The sequence below is a fragment of the Azolla caroliniana genome, unplaced genomic scaffold (assembly GCF_043228905.1).
Source record: "Azolla caroliniana isolate FFs.n. ecotype wild unplaced genomic scaffold, voAzoCaro1.0.p SCAF_1, whole genome shotgun sequence".
Taxonomy (NCBI): domain Eukaryota; kingdom Viridiplantae; phylum Streptophyta; class Polypodiopsida; order Salviniales; family Salviniaceae; genus Azolla; species Azolla caroliniana.
The window spans coordinates 31190299-31215635 of record NW_028230436.1 but is presented as its reverse complement, the minus strand read 5'-3'; the positions used below and the strand labels follow the sequence as shown (position 1 = coordinate 31215635).

General features: G+C 36.9%; 3 protein-coding genes and 1 long non-coding RNA gene across 5 annotated transcripts; 2 read left to right on the top strand and 2 right to left on the bottom strand.

The window, feature by feature from the left end:
* The first annotated feature begins 6375 nt into the window (after positions 1 to 6375).
* Positions 6376 to 10716, top strand: LOC147869712 (uncharacterized). Its single transcript, XM_087327023.1, has 4 exons — positions 6376 to 6877; positions 7011 to 7099; positions 7278 to 9284; positions 10069 to 10716. The coding sequence occupies exons 1-4, from the start codon at positions 6376 to 6378 to the stop codon at positions 10714 to 10716; spliced, it is 3246 nt and encodes a 1081-aa protein (XP_087183149.1).
* A 2879-nt stretch (positions 10717 to 13595) lies between these two features.
* On the bottom strand, positions 13596 to 14643 carry LOC147869711 (uncharacterized). Its single transcript, XR_015532369.1, has 2 exons — positions 14546 to 14643; positions 13596 to 13985 (listed from the first exon to the last, which is right to left on the bottom strand). It is a non-coding gene; the product is annotated as an uncharacterized LOC147869711 (long non-coding RNA).
* Positions 14644 to 16790: 2147 nt separating this feature from the next.
* On the top strand, positions 16791 to 19476 carry LOC147869710 (uncharacterized). Its single transcript, XM_087332294.1, has 7 exons — positions 16791 to 16948; positions 17528 to 17580; positions 17679 to 17858; positions 17997 to 18112; positions 18204 to 18284; positions 18945 to 19032; positions 19109 to 19476. The coding sequence occupies exons 1-7, from the start codon at positions 16885 to 16887 to the stop codon at positions 19211 to 19213; spliced, it is 687 nt and encodes a 228-aa protein (XP_087188420.1). The 5' UTR covers positions 16791 to 16884; the 3' UTR covers positions 19214 to 19476.
* A 2924-nt stretch (positions 19477 to 22400) lies between these two features.
* On the bottom strand, positions 22401 to 25067 carry LOC147869709 (uncharacterized). Of its 2 annotated transcripts, none has more exons than XM_087332275.1 (2): positions 24405 to 25067; positions 22401 to 23348 (listed from the first exon to the last, which is right to left on the bottom strand). In XM_087332275.1, exon 2 carries the CDS (start codon positions 23329 to 23331, stop codon positions 22606 to 22608), a length of 726 nt encoding a protein of 241 aa, XP_087188401.1. In that variant the 5' UTR covers positions 23332 to 23348; positions 24405 to 25067; the 3' UTR covers positions 22401 to 22605. The 2 variants fall into 2 exon arrangements, with proteins under 2 accessions (XP_087188401.1, XP_087188410.1); XM_087332284.1 differs by lacking the exon at positions 24405 to 25067 and adding an exon at positions 23811 to 23895 and having other exon boundaries at positions 22401 to 23339.
* Positions 25068 to 25337: the final 270 nt, after the last annotated feature.

Below are 25337 nucleotides of genomic sequence, written 5' to 3'. Positions count from 1 at the left end.
TGTATTGCTCGTAGTTATTGCTCCACTTGTTTCATATATGACATCCTCTGTTTGATCACATGCTTATACTAGCCTTTGTATCACAATAGAAGTGTGATGAAATGTCTCCTTCTGTTTTCTATGTACAATTTTGAAGTAATATACTAAGGTGCATTTTTCTTTAAAAAATAAATTATGCCATATATTTTCATAAGATGTGCCCTTAGAAACTATAAGCAACAATTTCATGGCACACCTACATTCTCTTCTCTGTTGCATAATTGTAATGCTTGTGAGATTAATTTATGTTATAACATCAATAGTTTCTCTTGATATAATGAATGAATCTTCAAACATATTAAGAATGCATTCGAAAAATTTCACTATCTCAAGGACTTGCATAAACGTTCGATAGTGGTTAAATTATTAATTTTGTACCACTTTCACACTTCTCCACTATATTGTCGTATCGTGTTTGTTGACTTAGAAAACATTTGCATATATTAATAACCCCCATGGATTGTACTTTACTTCAATATATGACTAAATAAATCTCTATGTTACTTCATTGTTATGTTTTTACTATTTAGATAGGAGGCATTGGTTATTATGGTAATATTTACCATCCATTTCTTAAATGAAAACAACTGTCAACAATATTATTTCAGTATTAGACTCACAACCATTACATCAAACATGAGTTAATTGGATGAGCAAAAAGAATACTATGGAAGAAGATCATACATAAATGTAACATTGTTTAATTGGAAACACCTTAGTGAGAACCGAACAAGATACAAGAAGTTGCCAAGATATTACAAAGTCATTCAATCACACAGCTTTGTGAGAACCAAACCATATATGAGAAGTTGCCAAGAAAAATATTACAAAGTTATTCAATCACACAATAATGATGAAAAAAAGACAAATACCACACCATTGTTTGCAATTTGCTTTTATCAAGGTCATTAAACAGGCCAAGTGCAAATCAAATCATATAAACTATAATCCATAGACATCTAGGGAATCTGTCCCCACATAATTGGTTGAGATATGTTTTATTACACTATCTCAAAAGGGAATGTGTGCACTACTTGGGATCCTCATAAACCGCATACATGTGTTGTTGGCATGGTGCAAGGGTCAATGTTTAGGAATGTGTGTAAGATAGATAGCAAAAGATAAGAGTAAGAAGTCGTTCATGGAAGGCTTAACAAAAATATGATCATAACATAGCTTAAATATTATCATCCTTTCGCTTTTATTTCATTCTCATTGTTACTTTCTTTTACTATATTATATGTTCTAATAGGTGTTATTTTCATGGCTTAAAAACTTGACCCCGAGATACTATTGATATTTTAGAAACTTGTATGGATGCTTTCAATTTTCAGTGTATAAGACAAGTGTTTTTAATACTTTACCTAAATTTCAACAGAAATTTGTAACACATACACTTCCTAGACGTATGAATGAGTCATTTCTTGTTTACATCCACCCTTCATTTTTCAGCATGTGATATTGGTTGACCACACATCTTCAATTGTTGTAATGGATGTTCGCGAGAGGAAATTTGTGCATGAAAAAGAATTTGGCCATTTTGCTTGGTAGAAGGAACCTTTGTCACATTCAAGAAGCTTATGTACAAGGAAAATTTCCGATATTCTTGATTGTTTTCGTAGCCAAGGTTTCGCATGAAAGAAATTGAATATATATACTAATTTAATATTTAAACTTGCTTGGAAGCAAGAGCATATGTTGTGTGAGGCGTATCATCTGTTTTTTCCAATGGCATGCATAATGTTGACTTGGTTTGATCCGTAGAAGCATATATTTGTAGATAATTCATACATTCACTTATGTCGAAGTCCACAAAACTTTTATGGTTTATTAGGTGAAGCCATTACATTGAAATGATACATCTACATGTTCTCGAGATAATATCCTAAGGCATAAATAACACCTCTAAATAACCAATAATCGGATACTTCGTCCCCTTATTTCAGACCATAGCAACTACATGACGTCTCAACTAACACGACCTCCAATAGGTACCGAAAGAAACACGTGCTAACATTGCTTATGCATGTAATATAAGTTTTGCAAGAATATAATATGATTAGCGTTGCCACATGTAGGAGATGTGGAGTGTTAAGCTCAAAAACAACAAATGAATGGGCTTCTATTTATCTTTTTATTTGACATCCATTTGTTTCCTGGTGAATATAAGGTAGTGGATAGATAAATAAGTAAGAGAAGATTGTAGAAATGTCCTATGTATGTATTAGAGGGAGAGAATGTATCGTGTTGCTATTAACGAAGGAAAATGTTGTGTCGGTGTATTGATCACAAAATTCCATGTAAAGTGTGAAAGAACTGGAGATGAATTAAATTTGTTTGGGTGGGGGTTCATTCATAAAACATAATATTGCATTGTATTCTCCCCCTCCACCCAAAAAATCTCTTTCCTTTGTTTTATCTAATATGTTTTAGGCTTTTGGGGGCTCATTTTGTATGATAGTAGTAGTAGAAATGTTAGCGTGGCAATCAATGTACAATTGAAAATTGAATGGGGTTAGAAAGCTTGATCTTGGGGACACACATGTGTGTGCAATTTCCCTTATCCCTTTTTAATGCCTACTCTAAAGCTGATTGTTTCTATAATGGAAATTATTAGTATTCTTGTTCTTATTGATGGTGCTTTCTACTAATAATAGAATGAACAACACAATCATACACATATCATACGTGTATATAGTCAATCATACAAAATGGAATAACTATCGTGAATAAGAAAAGAAGAAGAAGAAAAACCAAAGTCCCAAAATAATAAATAAATAAAAGAATCAAATAAAACAAAAAAAAGGGATCGATTTAGATAATCTCTCAATTAAGTTGATTGATTTGTATTTATTCAACAAAACACACACATAACGCCCCCCCCCCCCCCCAAATAAATAATAATAATTAGCGATTTTTCTAATTTCAGATGCGATTTTATTATTTCTTGTTTCTTTCGCTTTTGGAGAATCTAATTCAAGTAAAAGAGACTTTGTAATTTGGTTTTTACTTTAATTTAGCGTCCATTCTGCTTCTTCTTCTTTTTAGCTGTTTGAATTTTCGACCAACACAAACAACTAATCGCACTACATATTAAACCACAAATCATAAAAGTCAATAAATAAGCAAAAAAATGATATATTAATATTATATATATATATATATATAGATTTATACGAAGGATTTATTTGATTTCTTCCATCAAAATTGTCCCGCGCTTTCTTTGTTTTGATTTTCTTCTTTCTTTTTGTTCGTTAGTTTTGAACTTTGAACTTTGAACTTTAGTTATAGCCCTTTTTGGGACGCTCTCTTTGTCCCTATGTTTGCTTTTTCTTTCAATTGAACCAACTTAACTTACCTTGGTACAAGGAGCGCCTTCTAACACACCCAACAACCACACCTCTCGCACATCGCACTTGATGGCCTCTTGAGATCATTTGCAGTATATGATGAATTTGTGTACCCTCCACTCTAGCTCAACTCGATTGTACGGCCACTCACTGTGTCTGCGCATGCGCTTGCATGATTTCAAAACAAAACAAATTTCCCACTCAATTCTGATTTAGCCTCTTGCCCATCTTCAATCTCGCACAACCATCATTCTCTAAAAGCCCACATTCACCCACCACCTTTCGCACATGAAAAAAACACGAAAATTAAGAGTTCCGACATGACTACATATTCCCATCTAGAACATGAAATTGTTGTCTTCGAATGCCTCTAGAGTTTCCACAAGTTGAATTCTTGCTTTATGATGTACACTAGAGTTTAACTCATACGATGGATCCAACTACTTAAGTTGGACACAAATTTTCTTCAAAAGCATAAACCATTCATGTTGTAGAATAACTACACATGTACACATTCAAACATTACAACATTTTTGTTAAATAAAGTGCACAAGAAATAGACATCTTTGTTTGGCTACGACCGTCGACCATCTTAATTTAGATTCCCATCATTCTAGCTAAGTTTCATGAGATGTATAAGTACATAAACTTGAAAATCCAATATAGAAGCATGGTTAAATGGTAGTGAAAAATTTTTATGTCAAAAGAAAATTGTGCACCAAACCACTTTGCCCAATTCTAATGGTAAATCCTGTGTGTTTTTGCAATGTAAGATAGCATATTTGGTTCTTTGGTGACTGTTGTGTGATGACATGTTTGATGTAAAGAAAGCCATGATGATTCTAGTTCAAGTCACATCATTGCGAACTTCCTTACTAGAACATGGCTTTACAACATTGATATATATCACATTCCCACATTACATGGAGTAAAACTCAGAACAATGAATTGGGCAAAACATTTGGTTCATAATTGTTTTAAAGAACGGCATTGATAATCAATTGAGGAGCACAAGATTTAGTCGAAGAATACACTTTGGTTTATGTACAATCGCTCTAAATAGGTTCATTGATTAAATTAACTTCTTTCACAATAAGTAGTATGATGTTGATTATAGGAACAAGTAGGCCATTGGGGACAATATGCAAAGAAATCTGCCATATTGACAATATTCACTATGTCCACCCTTGACAAATGTTTTCACCAATAACATACTTTACCTCAAACATAATCGGTGTTTTAAAAGTAGTTTCTATGGTAGGTCCCAACCTCAATATCTCTTATGTAGATCAAATCTTGATATCATAGGATGCTTGAAAATATTGTGTGAATGTTGTATCTTCACAAAATTAAAGAGAGAATAGAAATATTTTATTGAATTTATATTTGCGCTACATGAATATTAGATCAATCTAGCCATCATATCTTAAAAGTCTATCAAGAATATTTGAGCAACTTTGTGGGCCTTTCTACATATGCAAATGTTGTAAATTTCAAAGTTGTCATGTAAGCTAATTCAACTACCTTAAAGAAGCTTAAGATATGGATGTCGGAGTCAACCTTTTACAAATGAAGCATTGTGAAAAGCTCAATTGAGCCCTTAGGGTTTATTGTGTCTCTCTATTGAGCGAGATGAATAGTTACATGTGAGACGATGTCACAAACTAGAGAATGAAATCAAGTCCAAACATACCTCATGTTTTTCTTCAAGCTTTGTATGAAATCATTCCTACAACTAAACTCCAATACCAAAAGTATTTGGCATGGTATGTAATTGTGGTTAAAACCATGTTTTGATTTTGTATCATTTCGCCTGCTCCATTGATGACATAACATACAGGTTATGAAATCACTCGATAAGCACATATACACTTATGTTCGTCCTTAATGAAAGAGTATTATGAGACAAATAATATTATTATCCATCAAATACCTTGGGCATGCCTATATTGGCACCATATTTTAAAACCACGATGATTATCTAATTGGTAGTCTTCTTGTACACTACCCCAACGCATACATTCACAAATCACTTGCAAAGCTATTTTCAAGTTGTACAAGACCTTCGTTTCACAATCACCTGCAATAGTACCCATATATCTCACGGTCTTTGTGATTCATACAATAAACAAGGAGAGATTATACATCTACACACTCTTCTATTTTTATATCAATACCAATGGGAACAAGAAGTAGCATCCCTTTGGCATAAGGTTTATTCTAATGGTTAGGTAGTATGGTTTTCCAAACACATGAAAACATACATCTCCAATGTAAGTAATGCCTACCACATGTCTATAAACAAATCTTCTTCTTGTCTGCATATGTCAACCCTACAAAGGTGTTCTAAAGCATGTAATTGGCCTTTTTCGACACAATGTGGTGTCTTCCTTTTGCATATAAAAAAAGACATGTGAATCGGCCAATGCAAACACTGTGACACAAGAAACCATATAAATTATCAGCCTTCACAAAACGTACCGCGAGGAAAGCATCTACGGATTCGATATAGAATAGAAGTAGCTTCTTTTGCCACCTCACATGAATGTGTCTCATGCAATATTACACTTCAGGACCGCTCCTCGATCAACATAATTTCGGCAAAAGAACACATTGCCACGTGTATATATATAAGGCATTTAGACATTGTTTTGTCTACCACTTAAGTCCATGTGAATGGGGTCTTCGGCAATCCGAGGCTTAGAGGTGATGGAGCTACGGGACATTTCCCTCGACTTTAGTCATTGTAGCTGCGTGTGTGAAACCAACCATTGGAATGGCTTAATTTTCACAACTTATTCCTTATCAACACCCCCCCCCCCCCTTCTTCATATTAAACCTTTCCAACACTCTAAAAAGAGATTTTCTATTGGTTTCTTCGAAACTCTCACTCTCACTCATTCTCTCACCAGAATGAATATAATTAGAGAATTGAATTCTTTCAGTATGTACTGATTCAATAATATTACTACTTTCTTCTTCTGCTATGAACAAAATGCTCTGTAATAATAGTCATCATCTGAATGGTGGTGGTCACCATGATGATGATCACAAGCAATTGAGCTATACAATCATTCCAGCAGCTTCCAGAATCGGTGGTTCTGTTGGCCATGTCTTCTTCCAACTCTTTCACTTCAACAGGAAGCTCTCTCACTCCAAACGTTTCTTTACTTCCTCCCACAAGCACCACCATCATCATAATTATAGGCCTACCGCTAATCCCAGCTGTAATCCTAACTCCAACCTCAGCAACCCTAGCTCTGATGTTAACTCTAACGCAAACCCTAACCCTAATCCTTATCCTAATCCTAATCCTAATCCTAATCCTAATCCTAATCCTACTCCTGCTCCTCATCTTCATCTTAATCCTCATCCTAGCCCTAACCCAAGCCCTAACTCTAGCCCTAACGCTAGCCCTAGATCTAACAGCCATTGCCCCATTAATCTTCCTCCTCCTCCTCCTCCACCCCCTCCTTCTCCTCATTCAGGTATACATTTACTTACAAATGGTTAACTTACTCTATTCAGAACAAGTCAGATCATGTAAAGATGCACTCTTATGCATTCATTCGGCCCGCGTTTTTTGTGGTTCTTATGTGTTTTAATTGTTTTCTATCACAGCTCAGAGAAATGATGCTGACCAGCAAAAGGATATTGAAATGATTGGAGCAGCAGAAGAAGCAGAAATGGCGCCAACAAGTCTGAATCTTGTAATATACTCAGGACTTATTTTAGTACATCTTGTTGTAAACCTCAGCCGCTGCATTTATTCGTCTAATTACAAAAATTGCATTACACTGTAATCGCATACTTAACAGTGACCCCCACGCTTAATGATCTATCGATGTTCTGTTACTTACCATGATTTATTGTAACTTTTCGTTGCAGACTAAAACGGAAAATGAAAGTAAGGTGCTCAACTGTAAACAGCATAATAATCAAGAAGAAGGAAACTTCGAATTTAGTAGCGATCCAGTAGATCGTGAGGATATAAAGAATATGATCGACTCATCAAATGGTAGCTGTATTAATGATCCAGGATTAGTGGGCAGATTAATGGGTTTGCATTCTCTGCCCAATAAAAAATCAAATGACAAGAAATACATTCCTCCCATTCATGCGAGAGCTTTTCATCATCGTCGTCATAATAATCAGTGCACTAATCTTGGCCATGGCTACATCACATCCAGATCAAGTTATAATCCCATAAGAGAAGAAGTAGAAGAAACAGCGGATTTGAAGATATTTAAGCGTGTTCATAAGAAGAGATCAACTATGCAGGGAGCTTGTAATCATTCAACGAATTTTGGTGATGATAAACAATCGGCAAGGGATCATATAATTAATGACCGGCCATTCAATTATCGTAATGGTAAGGAAGAAGATTCTAGCTCTCGGCCACGGAAGTATACTTTTAATCATATGATCTCAAGATCTGCTATAAACCCTAATTATTATAATAATAAGCTCGAGCAAAGTGTTGCGTGCCACGACTTGACTGAAACTACCGAAGCATTCCTCCATAGGAGGACCTGCAGAGATGTTACAATTAACGATCAACACATCCACCATGTGGCTTGCGTTAATAATAACATCGATTTAAGGAGTAATAATGAACATTATAACGATCAGGCGGAGGAGGAGGATGAAGATGATTCTCCTCAGAATGATATAATGATGGATGGGCAATATAAGTATAATCAGAAGCATCGTGATTACAGTGATAATGGATGGCCATCAATGATTAAAGAGAGAAGAAGGATAAAATTGGATGCAAAGCTAAGCATGTTCAGGGCTGCCACTGGTTCGATGAGATCACATAATTATAAGAATATCAAGAAGACCAAGAAGAAGAACGTGGAAGCTCAACCAACATATTATAATGGTAAGGATAAAGTAAAAATGGAATTGCAGAGGAATATAATTATAATAAACAATATTGGATTACTAGAGTCTGATTCATCAGACGATGAAATTGGGGATTATTATAACAGAAGTTATTACAATACCAATAAGAAGAAGAAGAAAAAGAAGAAAAAGAAGAAGCAGAAGCAACAGCGGAGGATGAAAGTGGATGCGAAATATTCAGATGTCAATTATAATGTGATCAAAGGGAAGCGATGTTATGATGAGCCTTATAATGATCGCTACAACAATAATTTCTCGTCTTCGTCGTCCATATATGGCTCGAATCTGTCCTGCAAATCAATCACTGATTATGGATATGTACCACCGCCGATCGTTAATCAGTTCTTCCCATATACGCATGGAGGGGATCAGCCTCAGGTATCATACGATAATGATGGAGATGATGATGATTATGATCGATATAAGCACTGCGAGTACTCATCTAGCTCAACCAGTAGCTACCCCGAGGCCTCATCAAAGATCTCTTACTCCAATTCAACCGGAGTAAGCTGCAATGTTCGATCGAGCTCCTCTTCATCCGTCAGTAGTACTAGCAGTAGCAGTAATTGTCGGTGGCAGCAGCAACATAACAGTTACAGTCATTCTGGGCTGTATTCTTCCTCCAGCTCTACCGCTATTATGTCAGCTGCTGTGGTTCCCTGCACCTCAGGCAGGGTAGCACGGCCAATGGTAGTGACGAATTCTCCAGTATGGGCTGGGGCGGCATCATCCGGTGGGACTGTAAAAAGGAAGAAAATAGGTGTGAATGCAGAAGAAGGATGGGGATCTGAAGATGGTGGTAATCGTGGAATAATAATGATGGGAAGGGAGAAGGTGTGCGGGCATAAGGCGGGTGGGGGGCGTGTGAAGAAGACCACTGCGGCGGCCATATTGCGGGACATTGTCTCCGCAGTGTCCTCCCCAATGGCCGGGAAGAGCTATGCCGGAGGCCAGCGACCAGCAGCCGGTTCCACCACCACCACCAAGGTTAGTACAAATAAAAAAAAAGAAAAAGAAAAACCAAATAGAACCTTTGTTTTTTTCTCACGAGAGTGCCCCCCCCCCCCCCCCCCCCCCCCCCGTCCACAGCTTTCCAAAAATTACCGTAATACCCTCGCCCCCCCCCCTCTCATAATCATACCGTACACATACTACACTGTTGCTGTCAGCGAGGATCTTGGTGCTCTTTTGTCGGTTTAAAAAAAAAAGAAGGAAGGAAAGAAAACAAAAGTTAGATTTGGTGGTGGTGCATACGCATATTCGGTTAGAATGTCCCCCTACTTTAGAGTCTAGAGTCTAGACGACCCTCCCTAGACTTACCTAACTAATGCTCAAACATTGTGAACTAATGTTTTGGTGCCTCCCTAGACTTAAAACTATGGAACGAGAGGAAAGCGGATCAATCTAATGGTCCCAACCAAGCATGTAAAATTAACGATGACAAAACATCCGAATCCGCCCCAGGGGTAAAGTTACACACTAACCACGACCTTGGTTTTTTAATGCCGAATAGAATCTGTGTTTTTTGTGCTCGCACGTGGGAAGAACCGAACACACTCTCATCTGTCACCCGCACGCACTAAAGCAATTTCTATCCCATTCATTTGTTTTTATTTATTTCGATGTCATAACCAGATTGGTGAGAAAAACCGGGAAAATAAATCGTTTTCTTTTTCCAGATTTACTGAATTAAATCTCTTTATTGTTTTTTATTTTGCATTTTTTGGGGTGCTCTTTCTTGAACTGATTTACGAAATTAAATCTCTTTTAGGACCACGAAAGCGATGGGACGTCCGATTCCCTGGGCCTCCAACTACACAGCCCGGTCTCCGTCCTGGGCCCGCCCTTCGGAGATGACGTGTCCCCAGACTCGCATGCCACGTGGCGCATTTGCAGCGAGCGCGATTACGTGGCCGCCGTGCTGGGCGCCATGTGGCAGGAGAGCGGCATGGGCAACGGAAGCAATTCGGTCTTGTTCGAGAAATTAGAAGAAGAAGCTAGAGTGGGCCCACCTGGACCTGCCATGTGGACGGGGCCCGGTGGGCCCCCCACTCGGGACTATCGTAGGTTGGTGTTCGATTGTGTGAGAGACGCGATGCATGAAGAGGAAGAAGGACCAAGCCGATGGTGGCATTGCGGTACTGGCGCGTGTCGGTTTCGGGGCCCTAGTAGCACTTTGGCTTGTCGACTCCATGATCGGATCCTAAGGTGGAGTCACCACCCCCACAACCTTCATGACAATTCATCTCGTGGTACACAACTATGGCTCCATGTCGATGACATTGATTGGCTTGTTGCAACCAACTTATCTCGTTGGAATGAACTCCAACCGGAAATCGACCACATTGTGTTCACACTTGAGCGGACACTACTCCGCATCCTCTTCAATGAACTTGTTTCTGACCTTATTAGGTTTTGACAATATAGTCTATTTGACTTCTATCAAAGCTCGGCAGGTTGTAAACATTATTAAGGCGAATGCACCAAATACATTTTTGGGGCCATAGATGTCTTTATGAGCTAAATGTAGTCTCACTCTTTATCATCAATCTTAGGGTAAAAAGCCCACTTATAAAGTTACTCTACAAGGTCCACAAGCTAGAGTGATTGTGAATTTGTGTCTACTCCTTATAGTTTTGACTGGCAGACAATTTGTAATTAATTTGAAACTTTTGTTTTATACCAAGATCCAAAATTGTACAATTCATCCCCTAGTGTCAAATGTTTTGACATGACATTCAAAATGTCTTCCATTACTTATTCGAAATCTTGAAATTTATTTATTTATTCTCTTTCTCTCCCTCTCATATCATTTCTTCAACTAGACTCTTTTCCCGCTTCGCTCTTTAGGAGAGTTTTTTGGACTCTTTTAGGATCCTTCATAAGAAAATCCACGTCGAGCTACGGATAGAACACTTCAAAATAGAGGCAAATAATTCAAAGCTTATGTTTAATGACATATTTTCTTTAATGCATGTACGAAAGAATGGCAGAAGAAAAGAAGATCGGTTGGAAATCAGGAGTTAAATGGTAGAAATTTGAAAGGTGAGGATTTCACAAATATTGAAATAATGACTAAAAGTGCACAAAACTAGAGTTTTGTATGCTTGAATAATGATTTCTGTGCACAATATGATATTTTTGTATGGTATGGAGGGAAAATAAACAGACAACTTACGAGGGCAAATTTAAAGACTTCAACTGTTGCATTTGGGAGTAAGCTTGAAAGCTTTACCTTTGTAAAGGTACAAAGTATGATGTTATCTAAATGTAAAATTTCAAAATAGTGCATAATTTCATGCTTTTGAAACTGCCGATGTCTTCACATTAACCTAGAAACCTATGAGAAAATAAAATGGAGAGGCTTACAATGAAGAAAATAAAATGGATATTTGCTCCATGTGCTAGATTTCATTAGCCTATTTTGAGCACTTCCATGTTCTTCTACACCCTCAATGGTTAATTGTTTTAGGGGCTTTAGTGATGCCTTGAAAACATATCATTTTATCATATTTTCGTAGGTTGTTTTCTCCATATGACCCACACAAAAATGAGTTTTAAAAAATATTGCATTGCTAATATTATATACTAGATTCTAAAAGCACAAAAACATAAATCCATAATTATCGTAGCAATAAGTCTTAATTGCGTACAACTCGTAACACCTTTATTGCCCCCCTTACAATATATTCATTCATAGCTAAACACTATTGTATCAATGTGTATAGACTGAAAGTCAAAAAGCTGTAATGTGTTTATAATGTTTCTCACTGATATAAATCTCTTAAGGATGCATTGAAGATGTTTCCTCATACTCAATACAGAATTAGCTAGAACCTTTCAAGATCTGAACGATATTATAGATTGAGATAAAATTGGAAAACAGGAAAAGTTAAAAACAAAAGAAGCAAGGAGTATGTGGTTATACCCCCAATTACAAGGGAGTTAGGGATAGGGTTGGTCAGTCGAAAAAATGAATTTCAGTGGGATCATATTGTGATGGGCATGTATGCCCATGAAATCATTTCACTGGACAATGAGCTCCAAAAACCAATTTCCGTTACAAGCTAAATCCTTCAACCAAAAACCCTAAGCTGAAGAAGAACAATAACAGGAACAAGGAAAAGAAAATCTCCCCAATCTCTAATCACATAATACTGAGCCTCCATAAAAAAATATAAGTAAATACATCTCTATACATAAGCATATGTCTTATAAGGATGCTCAAGATGTGCTGGTACAATGCAATAAATAATCTCTTGATCCTTAAAATAGAGGAATTGGACTGCTGGAGTCACTTGTTGCGTTTCAATTTCTCACCAAACTGAATTTAAGATGGTTGATCACAAATGGATGTGTCCACACAATTGTTCTTTCTTCAATATGAATTTGAATAGTGACTTATCAGTTATAGAGCTGAAACAGGTGACGAGTGCACACCATAAAAATGAGCTATTTCCATAAACAAATTGATATGATACATAATTGATTATCAATAAGTTACAAATTTCCTCAATAATGATCTCGCTATTATTGAGAATACAAAACATAAGCATAAAGTCAATGTTTACATCACAATCATAAGTACATGTGACCACACCATGTCTGAGACAATTAAGAACATATGTGTTTCTGTAGTATCAAAATGGGCAACGGTTACAAATTGAGAGTCTATGTGGGATATGTGAAAAAACCATTCGAAGTGCCAAAATATGAAACTACAACCTTGTTCAAACAAATACGCAACAGCCAATAATTTTAACACTTTGGTTTAATGTGTTTGCATTAGCATGATTAATACCATTGCAGATTAATCAATGTGATTGATTTATCTGGCAGGCTTGTGAATTGTTAATGAAATAACCATATAAATATTAAACTGGGTCTTGTCCCATTGTCTTCTCTACCAATTGCACACTCCTACCTTTTTTAAACAGGAAAATATAACTAAAAATCAGCCTCTGAATCGATATAATAGGTCCACATCATACCTTGCATATCATTGGCTTCAGCTATGGCATCCTAATTCAATTCATTGATGGCATAGAATAAATGAAGATTCATACATTTAACATTCAGAAAAAGCAACGCCAAGTGCACTAAGTTTCACATCAGTCCTATGCAGAGGAAATAAGTGGAATTTACTTCTACAAAATAACCTGCAGAGACATGAATGCAGATCACAATACACATTCACAAGCTATGTTAAAATTAACTTATTGCATGAAATCCATGTTAGTATTCCTTCATTGTATTGTTGATCGTCAAACAGACATTCCTAAAAATCATGTAACAAACTACGAAAACGGGCTAATCCCCATATGGCAATTGAACATTATCTATTTGTTAGATAAATAAGTACAAGGATGCTACGAAGGGGATAATCCCCATATGCCTAGCAAGAGATTAGCTATTAGTTAGATAAAAATGTACACTGTATTTCATATATCTTGATAGAAATGTCTTTTAGCTTTTCCCACTTGAAATTCTTTCTATCCAAGTAGGAAAGATTTAATAGTTTCTTTAATCCCTGGGGCAAAATGAAAGATTAACTTCTTACAATTTTGGGAAACCAAGACATAGAAAGTCTGTAGTTCACATTTGAGCAAGGTGCTTGAATAAGCTTTACCTGGTTTCATTAGACAGCTCTCCATCAGTATTACGTGACCTAGCTTCAGCAAATTTACCCTGCAAACAAGAGATGAAATCTCCAATCAGAAAAAACAAAGCTTCAAGTTTTCCTTCATGTCTCCAACCTCATTGGGCTAGCTAACTCTTTTATCACTTGTTGATGCAAACCTAAAATATAACCTTAAAAGAAGCTTGTAAGAACGTATGTTATGTGAAGCATTTAGCCATCAAACCCATATAATAATGTTTCTTTGACTCAAAAACAGATGAAATGTGCCCCTGTTGAAGATGCACACTTCCAGTATAATCTTAATTAAACTCGAAGAAAGGTTAACTACCAGCATTTCCATTAAACATCAGGTAGTAAAAGAAAAGGTAATTACACAACTTCTGTACAACATTAGTTATTAAAGAAGGTTAACTCCCAGCATTTCCATACCACATCAGGTGAGAAAGAGGAAGGTTATCCCATCATTTCCTTGCCACATTAGTAGAAAGTAAAGAGATAGGTTAATTATTCACCACCTTCATACCACATTAGGGTGTAAAAATGTAGGTTAATTCCCACTACATCCACACAACATTAGATGATAAAAATAGTGAAAAGGACTTTCTACCTGGCGGAGCAAAGATGATCGATTAAGCATCGATTTACGAGTGGCAGCTTTTGCTGCCTGACCTCTGATTGACTTCCAAAATGATCCCTTTATCTGCAAAATTGCATTGCACGCAAAAAAAGATAGAAAAGAAAAACATATTTATTGGGATATAAAGGAAAACAAAAGAAAATATTAATTGAGAGTGAAAATGAAAGCAAAGAATAACATGTTTTTTAACTTACAGGAAGACGTTGCTTCTTCACTTTCTTGGCAAGTTTGGCTGCCACTGCAATTCGAGTTTAATGTTCAGAAAAAAAACTAGTTGTAACTTATCTTTTGAAATCATCATAGAAATAGATAAGAGAAGAAAACCCTAGTTCGAGGATTTCCGTAAGAAAAACACAAGAAGAAAACCATCATGTTAACCAAATCATCAGAGAAACAACTACTCCTGATCAACTTCAGGAGGAAACCGGTTCATCTAAAAAAAATCATTAGAATTATGGGAAAAATTTATCGAACCCTTTGAAAAACATCACATCCTATGCAGAATTTGAAATGATTCGTTTCACGGAATGCCCAAACCATGTTCTGTGACATGTATGTATGTATGCGTGTATGTGGATGTGGAAAAATGAAACCTTTTGCAAAACTATTGAAATAACCCATTCTAACATATATATTAACCATGTTCTCTCAGATATATTACATACATATACACATACATACATACATACATACATACATACATACATACATACATACATACATACATAAGAATGTTTGTATACAAAAAAGGAAAGAGGAAGACGAAAACCTGCTGCTGCTGTAGATTCAGTGGAGCCGACGTTGAAATGGAGGGTCTCAGGAGGGGAGAAGGTCGTGGCAGGGGCCATATCTGAAGAGAAAGGAATGACACCAACGAAGCCAGCGTGATATATGTATAACAAACAACTCGTATACATACATACATACATACATACATATATGATATATATATGTATGTCGTTTACTGTAACTTCTATAACATGCCCTTGGCGCCTGCTGGGTGGTGCCTCCAAGTTTAGGGTCGGCCTCTAGTTTAGTTGTCAAGGGTTCTCGTTTGCGTCCGGATACATAGGTATATGGACACCCATACGTATATGTACATATATGTATAGGCATACACGTCTCTAGGTGACATGTGTGTTAAAGGGGGAGAGAGCCGTATGGTTTTTCATGCTCGGTCACATGGTTCCTCATCTTTTTTACCAACGCATGAAGGTCTCAATCGAATGTCAAGCATTTATTGGCGACATCGTCCACTCTTTGATGGTTGTGTGAATGGGCGACATTTTAAAGATAGTTTTCTCATCAACTCAATCCGGGAAGAATCCCAAACCCTTGTCAAGGTTCCGAGGTCTAAGAGCCCTCGAACCTCCAACTGCAAGTGTCACTTTCACATGGCCTTTTGAGGTATCATTATTATGTAATGTTATAGTTTATCATCAACTTGGTATGGAAAGAAGCCCAATCATTGTCAATGTTTGTAGCCAATCTTGTGACTACTAGTTTGCAGAGCCAATTTATTTCCAAATCTCCACACTTTTGTACCATTGCAATGTTATGAAAAAAAGGCGGTAGGTTGTTCATCTTTCTTAGAACGCTATTTTGCGCCTCGTGTTGCTACTTAAAGCCTTTATGCTTCCTTCAATAAATCGATTTGTGCCAATTTACCACCTTTCAATTCAATTTGATTCAAAAAGTCAAGTCACATACTCTTATCTAAACAGGCTCAACCCTTGCTTTTCGGGTCTTTCTCCACCCATACCTCGTTACATGCCTAGCCCTTACGGATGCACAAATGAATATGGGCTTACCATGTTCCCTCAATGACATCTAACCTATGCTGTTTTTTGTGGACTGTGTTCTAACACCGGTGAACCCATGCAAGTTCGACGTGCCAAAGAGGCCAACGGTGAATCCATTCACGGTTGTTTTAAGTGAAAGACATGCCTAAACAAACATTTTCAAAGGTTTTGGTTGGTCAGGCAAGGGTTTATGCTGGTGCTTTCTGTTTCGTTTATCGAGGAGGCCATAAAGCCCATGCGTGTGTGCATGCACATGTTTGGTCTCATTGGTGTCGTCCAATAGAGAGACATAAACGATACTTTCTTTTATTGTAATGTTGTCCCAGCTAGGCCGTTCAATCTTGAGGGTGTCCGAACTGGTGGGTGTGAAAGGACTGGCTGTCGCGTTTTGTCCGGACAAGTGTGAAACCAAATGTGCAGGCAGCAGCATCAACGAATGTGGTGGTCAATCCTTCTTTATTTCGATCTTTCTTTCTTCTTCTTCTTCGCTTCGCCATCGCTTTGGCTATGTCTTCCTCAGCTCTGAAGTTCAACATGGATAGCATCGAGCGCAAGGTCGATATGTCGCTTGGTAAGTAATTCCTACGTATGTCCTTATAACCAAAATATGCTGCCTTGTTGATATATAACTGTCAAAGTTATCTGCACTTCTCAAGAAATCTATTCTTGTTATATGCTGCCTTGCTGATCCTTTTTTTATGGATCTCATCAAAACGCTTCTCAAAAAATCTCTTCTTTCGACTCTTTCTACCCTTATGGATTTGCATTGCGCCTATTCAGAGAATATAAAGCATCTTTCATCAATCTTACGAAACAAAAAATGCATAACACCTTTAGTATCAAATCAATCCTTCCCATTGATTTAAATTTCTAGATTGACCATCGAAATAAGTTACTAGTTTTCATCACAATCCTCTTAAAAAAGGGAATATCATCCTTCAAAATCTTACGAAAATCAGAAAACTTCCTTTGATGTTATTTTTGTTGCATTGGTTGCAATCCAGTTTGTTCTTTCTGAATTTGTATACTTTACATAAAGAATCTATTCACACAAATTATTGATCTTAACATTTCATAAACTTGAATCAACAAACTTAATACTCTATTGTAAAAAATATTTCTTGTTGCAATTTTGGCTTTTGTATTGCAGATGATATCATCAGGCAATCCAAAGGGAAGGTCATTCGGCACAATCAGTCTAAGGTAAGTAATATCTATATTCCATGTCTTTGACGTGATATTTTTGAAGGAAAGAGCAATTTTATTGGAGCCTGATCATAGAATTTCCACTATATGGTCAGATAAAAGACACAAATAAGAAATCCTTTAATGGGCAAAGTCAAGAACCACAAGATCACCCCCAGAGCCTTTACCAGAGAAAACGACAACTGATTAGAGAAGAGAATCAGAGGAGAAATGTAAAACTAAGGAAAGATTTTGTACAAGGAATTATATCAGCGCGGTCCTCTGCAATTCGTCAGGTGTTTAAAGGAATTTATGGAGCTTTGTACCTTTCTTTATAATATGAACTGGTGCAAAACAGGGTTACTAGCTTGTTTGATTGTGATTCATGACAGAAGGAATTTATAACTTAAAATTTGATCATTACAAATGAGCAGGGAAAATTCTCTGAGTCAAGATCTCGCAATGGAAGTTTTAATTTCATAGAAACCAAAGTGGCTGCTCAGCAAGCTTTATCCAACAATATTAACACTTTATCAAATAGATGGTTAAGGTACTTGTATCCCAAGAAGATCCATCAACAAGGAGTTACATATATATCGACAAGGTTCATATCTTAGAAATATCATTGAATTTGTTTCCAGGAAGACTCTGAAAGGAACTACGCATCCAAGTGACACTCCGGGACAGAATTCGAAGATATCACATGTCTCTCAGTTAACTAAGTGAGTTATTACACAGAATCAATTATTCAGCACGATGCAATGGCTTCATATACAATGTAAAGACTCCACATCCAGATAATGACGTTTACTTGTTAGTTGAGTTCTGAATAGTGGAGAAATACCTGAGTATCTGTCACCGTGGTAGGCCTCTTCAGGGATCCAGGACTTATACATTCAGTAGGCATTGCTACTGACTACATCAGAAAATGCAACACATTTTTTTTCTCTTCTCTAGGTTTGACAGGGGTATGGCAACATATTATCGAATGACTTCTATGTGTGGATAGTTATACTGGATAACATTGTGCTTGCGATGAATATGCAACATTTTCAAATGTTAGATATTGCTGTGAATAGGAAGCTAGATATTGCATCTCAAAGTCTGAATCGGTTGAGAGGTAGCACATCAATATTCAGGATTTAATGTGTGATTTGATGTTGAACCCAATCATTTGAATGTTCGTCTGTGTAAAGAACACATTACATTTATTGGATGGATGACATTGTTTTAGAGGACCTCATGGTGATCGATCTTTATTGTCGGGATGAACTAAATCTCCATTTTCCTCTAGGATTGTTGGTATCCATTTTGAAAGCAATAAAAGTATAACTTCATTGTGCAGAGTTTTGAAGATTAAAGGTTTTTTAACTTTTCTACAGTATGAGGGTAGATAGAAGGCATTCAACAATGTGGAGATCTCCACCATTACGGAAAACACTTACTCAAACAACTGAGGGTTCAAACAAGGTAAGTTAGTATATCAGCAATGATTTCTTACATATCTGAATTGCACTTTTCTTGATTATATGATTACTATTACCAGGTTATTGGAGCTTTTAAGAAGCTACAAACTTTGGACTCAAGGTTTGCAACCCTAAGGAAACAACGTCAGTCACAGTTTGTCACCCATCCGAGGTGGAAACAATAAATTATTTACTGTTACAATCCTTGGTGGGGTTACTCTTTCAGTATAAATATGTATATGTGACATGTGATTATATATGCCATCTGCCGTGAGGTAAAACATACTATGCAAAGTGCCTTGAATGTTACGAGGAAGAAATATGAATGTGTCACATGTACAGAGTTTGTATATTTAACTGGACATTAATCGCCTACCCTCTCTGCATTCTGTTTATAATCTGTAATGTGCTTTTCTTTTTCTCATTGACATCAATCATCCTTCGCTCATCACTCACATATACTTGGACGTGAAGTTTATTCTGTTTCCACAAAAAAGTTTCCTCATGGCACATCAACCCCACAGTCAAAAGCATGAATGTTAAGATACTTGCCATGCTTAGTTTACCTCTTTCTTGTCACCATCTTTTCCTTAAGAAACCTAAGGTACTAGTGTTTTCATATGCCTACTTATCATGTTAAAGGAAAACTCTAAAACAATTGTGTTTCTCTTTAATTCCCTAAATGCACATGAGTTTCCTTTTCCCTGAAATGCCTTCGGTCAACTGTTGGAGTAATCATGGAATTGCTTAAATAGCACATATAATTGCTGTCAGTGAATAACAAGAGCATTTGGGGAAATAAACAAAAACTTATGGGTATTTCCATATTTTCCCATTGTTTTATACATGTAATAGCTGTTTGTGACATAAATGGTGGTAGTACATGGAGTGTAGTTTCATTCAACATTGCATATTGAAAGGAGAAACTTCCATTTAACCTTTCTTGTGTTAATACGTCCTGCATTTCCTAAATGCATCCACACCTTAAGTTTCTGTACATTATTTAACCCTTGTAATGACCTGTGCAAGTTTTAGAGCATTTCAGTTTAAACACAAGCAATGGTCTATGATAGTAGCATCCCCATTGGAAATAAGGGATGTAATATGATGATATTCAGAAGAATTACATGAGTATGTTGTTTGTAGGATGATTCATGTTGGGCATTGACTATATATAGATTGTTTGAAGAGATTACAAGGACAAAAACTTGTAACAATGGCATGGATGCTGTAATGGAATTGATTTTTATATCGATAAAGAAAAAAATATGGCAAAGCTATAAGATGGTTTGCAAGAGTATCGGTCGTGGATTGTTGCAATAAACTTGTTTTAAAGTGATTTGATCTTGAAGTAAATTAATTAGAGCATTCAATAAAGAGTTTTACTTTGACGCAATTATGTAGGGATGAGGTTGTCTTGTCAACATAGCATTATGTATGGTGTTTGTACTAATCACTCATCTTCGCCACATTCATTAGCATACCATAATATCACTATTAATGTAGTTCATCTCCACCACTTCATCAATGATCATCATGTGCTTCACGATAGTTCATTGTTGCTCAATAGTCTCATGTTTTGTATAACTTTGATGAACAAGACTTATGAGGTTGTTAATCTTGTTTCAATGGCCCATGGGTTATATATAGGGTAGATACATAATATTTACTTCAATGATCAAAAGTTTTGTGATTGACCATACACAACTTTTGATGGCTCTATATGTCCGATTCCGCCATAGTTTGAGGAGTCTTTCAAACACATGTGGGAGTTCATTAAATTTATTATAACGGCTATGTGTTGAGTCCAACGTCTCGTAATGCACATGTATAATATGTCATTATCCTACTATATAAAAGCCACAATCCTATTACATGTCACTAATTCTCCTCCAAACTATCCAATTTAATAACGCTCGTAATGCCTAGCTCTATATGCAGTGCTCACAAATAAGGTTATGCACCAATCTTAAGCTCCTCGTACATGTGTAGGATGAGCGATTATTGTATAATCCCTCATGTAAAGCAGTGCCATGAAGAGTTGGGTGGGATCCTAGGGAAAATAATGGAAACATAGTCGCCCGATCTACTATGACACACAAATGGATTGTGCTTTTGCGCAATGTCCTAACTAGTTTTCAATTAAGTTGCGTATCCTTCTATCTTCCTCAAATGAATTTAGGATAATATTCCATTTGTGCAAACAAATAAGAAAAATACTTTTGGTTTACACCGAGTTGAAAACCGAGAGGATGAATTTTTCATCCCGTACATTTATACTTAATCCCTGACTTAATATTATATAAGTTTCTTTCTTAAAAAATTATCTCTTTCAATTTTGCTGACACATCTCCAAAATTGATTACTTTGTCTACATTTAAAATTTAAGTCCCCTCTTTAAGTGACCTAAAATTTGACTTGATAGTTATTCGACACGTGGGTTTCCTTATAGGATAACCACGACCTTGCGCCTGGGGTTGAAACCTCTTGAGGTAAGTGGAATTATCTACTTGGCTTTCACTAATGAACAAGTTGGTTTTCTTGAATCCTAGATTATTAGCAGCGTTTTCCGCTGCAGAAAGAACCAATTGTGATATCATATAAATGCTTTGTAAGGCATAAATTCAAGTGATACAAGTGCTTCTTCATATGAACAACCTTGGATTTGCTTGGCGACATGCTGCACCTTAGTAGCTGACATATGAATATTCTTTGCTGAAGCTTGCGCTCCTACATTTGATCTTCTTTCATTCTCCATAGAAAGTGATTTCCTAATCATATGCAAGATCCTCTGCCACTTTTAGCATGTCCCCAAGACCTTGTGCTTCATTTGTTTAATTGGGTCAATTGTGCAGGCTGTAACTACAAAGGATCTACCAAAGCCAAGTCTAAGAATTTGAAAAGTTTGCTTTCTGTTTGCTTTTGGAGCTTGTTTGAAAATAGGTGCATCTCTCTAACCATATGAAGTATATTTTTTTGTCACATTATAGTAGAGCAAACTTGGTTCATATTAATGTCTTTCAATGCATGAAGCAATGTATAACGTCATCATCTATAGTGGAAACTTGGTCCATATTACTGTCTTTTAATGCATGAAGCAGCATATAACATCATCTATAGTGTGCGACACTAGTAGAAGGTGGTACAAAAAGGTGCTTTTTGTCTCTTGCATTGTCAAGCAGAACAATGTAAATACTATGGGATGTAATGATCAAATTTTAAGTTATAAATTCCTTCTGTCATGAACAATATATATGTAATGCCACAAAACAACAGCTCAGCTCAAATATCAGATTCTATTTAGCTCAATCACATGTATAATAAATTTTCTTCATAAAAGACATGCTTCTGTACAGGCTTGCACCCATGCTATAGATACAAATTTAGCATTTGGAAATTCCATTAAAATTTCCCAATAACACATTGGGTTTAACTGATGAGATTATCAGCGAGGAGATTCATGTGAATTTGAATGATATACAAAAAGAGAATAAAATGGAAACAAGACTCATCTATCGTAAAGCCAATTTTCGATTACGATCTAAGCACAAGCTGTACTTGGACCAATATGGATGATTCACAAAAAGAGATCCAACCTGCAATCATCTTCCTCTGGTGGTGGAAAATTGAGGTCCAAATATGGTCTTGGATAAGTTGTATTGGGCTGATCTTGAGGTAAATAAGCCTCATCAGTGTCTAAAATAACAGATGAGGAAGAGTCACAATCACTTTGGTAAGGGTCAATAGCTGTATGATTATATACATTTCGGGGAAAGCGATGCATAGAAAGAGACAAGGGAGTCATAGGATTTGTCAACCTTTGCCTCTTTCTCTGAGAGTCGATCCCAACCACAGCCACCTTTTGCACTCTCTTATGCATTGACATCGACATTAACCCAACATCATTATCATCATCATTATCATTCCTTCGAGCTGAAGTCACAACACCACTTCGACGAGACAAACTCTTAGGAGTTCGTGTACTCGAAGACTCAACAGTGCTACTATGACTAGTGGTGCTTTGTTGCTCACCAGAAGGGAAAGGAAAATTGGTTTTGGCTTTGTTACCTCTGAAGGTACGAGCTGCTGCATCATAAGCAAAAGCTGCATCTTCTGCAGTATCGAAAGTTCCAAGCCAGACCCTTGTTTTTTTCACAGGATCCCTTATTTCAGCAGCGAATCGACCCCATGGTCTTCTTCTAACTCCTCGAAACTTTTGTTGTTCGACCGGTAAGATCGTTGGTGCATCGGGCATTACAATAGTAGATTCTCTAGGGATAAATATTGGATTGTCTTTTTGCATTATTTATCCTTTTTGCCCTGAGAATTAAGAAAAACAATTCCAGAGAAAACGGCTCAGAAAAGATGAATCAATGAAAATGGAAATAAACATCTGATTGTGTTATTATTCTACGTTAAAAAATTCTTCTCTTAGATAAAGAAAGAATTCAGACTACAAAATAGGACTCTGCTTCAGCTTTCAGATATAAACTACGAAGTGAGATTCCATAGAAATTTACAACTTACAGGCACTCTTACATTATTTTTTCTATTGCTAGAAATCTAGACCTTTCAATGAAAATGCTGTAAAAAATATTCTTGTGGATTATGAGTTATTGCTATGCCATGAAACTTTGCTATGACAAATAAAAATGATTTTCAAGGAAAAGTTCAGGTATAGCTTCCATGGAAATGTTGATAGAAATCTGTTAAGTGTAAGAAACAAGCCAGTGATAGTCATTTGCAAGGTGTCACACAGACTATCATCAAAAGGGGCTTGACGGCACCATACCAAATACACTCATACTGATCTTTTCAAGCAGAATGTTTGTTGCTTCCTAAGGTTGGAACTCGCACGAACAAGTCCTGGGTCAGAACCAGTGTTTGCTTAATGCTAGGGGGTAACCTGAGCTTCAAGGTTGGGTGCATCACTGCTCTGACTAGGAATACCTTAACTTTCATGCAAATACAAACAGAGAGGAGATCCCTTGGAATGGTATTCTCTTCACATCACAAAACTGGCCCTCTTAACACTTAAAAAACATAACATGGGCAGATGATCATTTGAGCACAAGTAAGACTCGAACCGCTATTACTATACTAGAAATCTTGCCCTGAAATAGCAACCAGGAGGAATTTCAAAAGCATTTTGCGTTTAAACTATTTCAATATTCGATGTACAAAACTTTCGCCATCAGAAACAAAGACGGACTAGCACAGAAAAACCCAAATATAAGTTTACCCCTGTGCTGTTGCAGAAATAATGCTAAAACTGATTTTCTTTATTACAACAGTTTTGCAATGAGAATGAAAAGCGCTTCTTTTGCTATGATAATAAAAACAAATTAGACACGGGAAAGAAAGAGAAGTACTAACCTGGTGGATAACAAAACCTCGGATTTGGATCAGAGAATGGAACAATCTGTTGATATGAGTACAAAATCCTGTGGGACAAATTGATGATCGAAATTGGATAACGAAACAGACTTGAACAAAACCCTAGGTCTTCGGATCAGAAAGAATTAACCCTACCTGTGGAAGAGGATGAGGGATTAGTTCTGTAAAAGAAGAGGTCTACTGCAAAGACGCGTTTGCTTTTGCAAACGAAGCATAAGAGTAAGAGGGACGAGAAGAAGAATCAGACTTGATGAAACCCAGAAAGTGGAGGATATAAAAGAAGAATCTCATAATGCAAAGAACTAGCGTTCTGAAGAAGACGACTATGAATCAAATGAGGGGACTGAAGACGAAAATGAGGCAGATTTGATTGATAATGAAGATGAAGACGAAGACGAAGACGAAGATTTTAGGGCAGAGGCGGTGGAAATCCGAAGGAGATGGGCTGAATCAAACGAGGGAACTGAAGGCGAAGACGGTGGATGTAAAATGAGACAGATTTGATGATGAAGATGAAGATTTAGGGCAGAGGCGGTGGAAATCCGAAGAAGATGATGGCTGGACGACGCGGCGATGGATTCTATTAGGGATTACGGGATCAGATCAGAGAAGCGCCCCGCCGTGTCCAGCTGGACACAGACACACAGACACAGACACAGACACAGACACAGATGATGGCTGGAACACGCGGCTGGGAAGGAGAAGGAGAAGGAGAAGGGGGAAGAAGCGTGATCACGTCATTCATTACTCGCTGTCTCTGTTTCTCTGTCTCTGGCCTTTCTTTCTCTTTTGGAAGCCCAAAAAACCAAAGAAAACAATGCAAATCAACCCAACTCAACTCAACTCAACTCAATATGGACACTCACACGCGACCGGACAAAAACCACACCACACACACAATGACCCACTTGC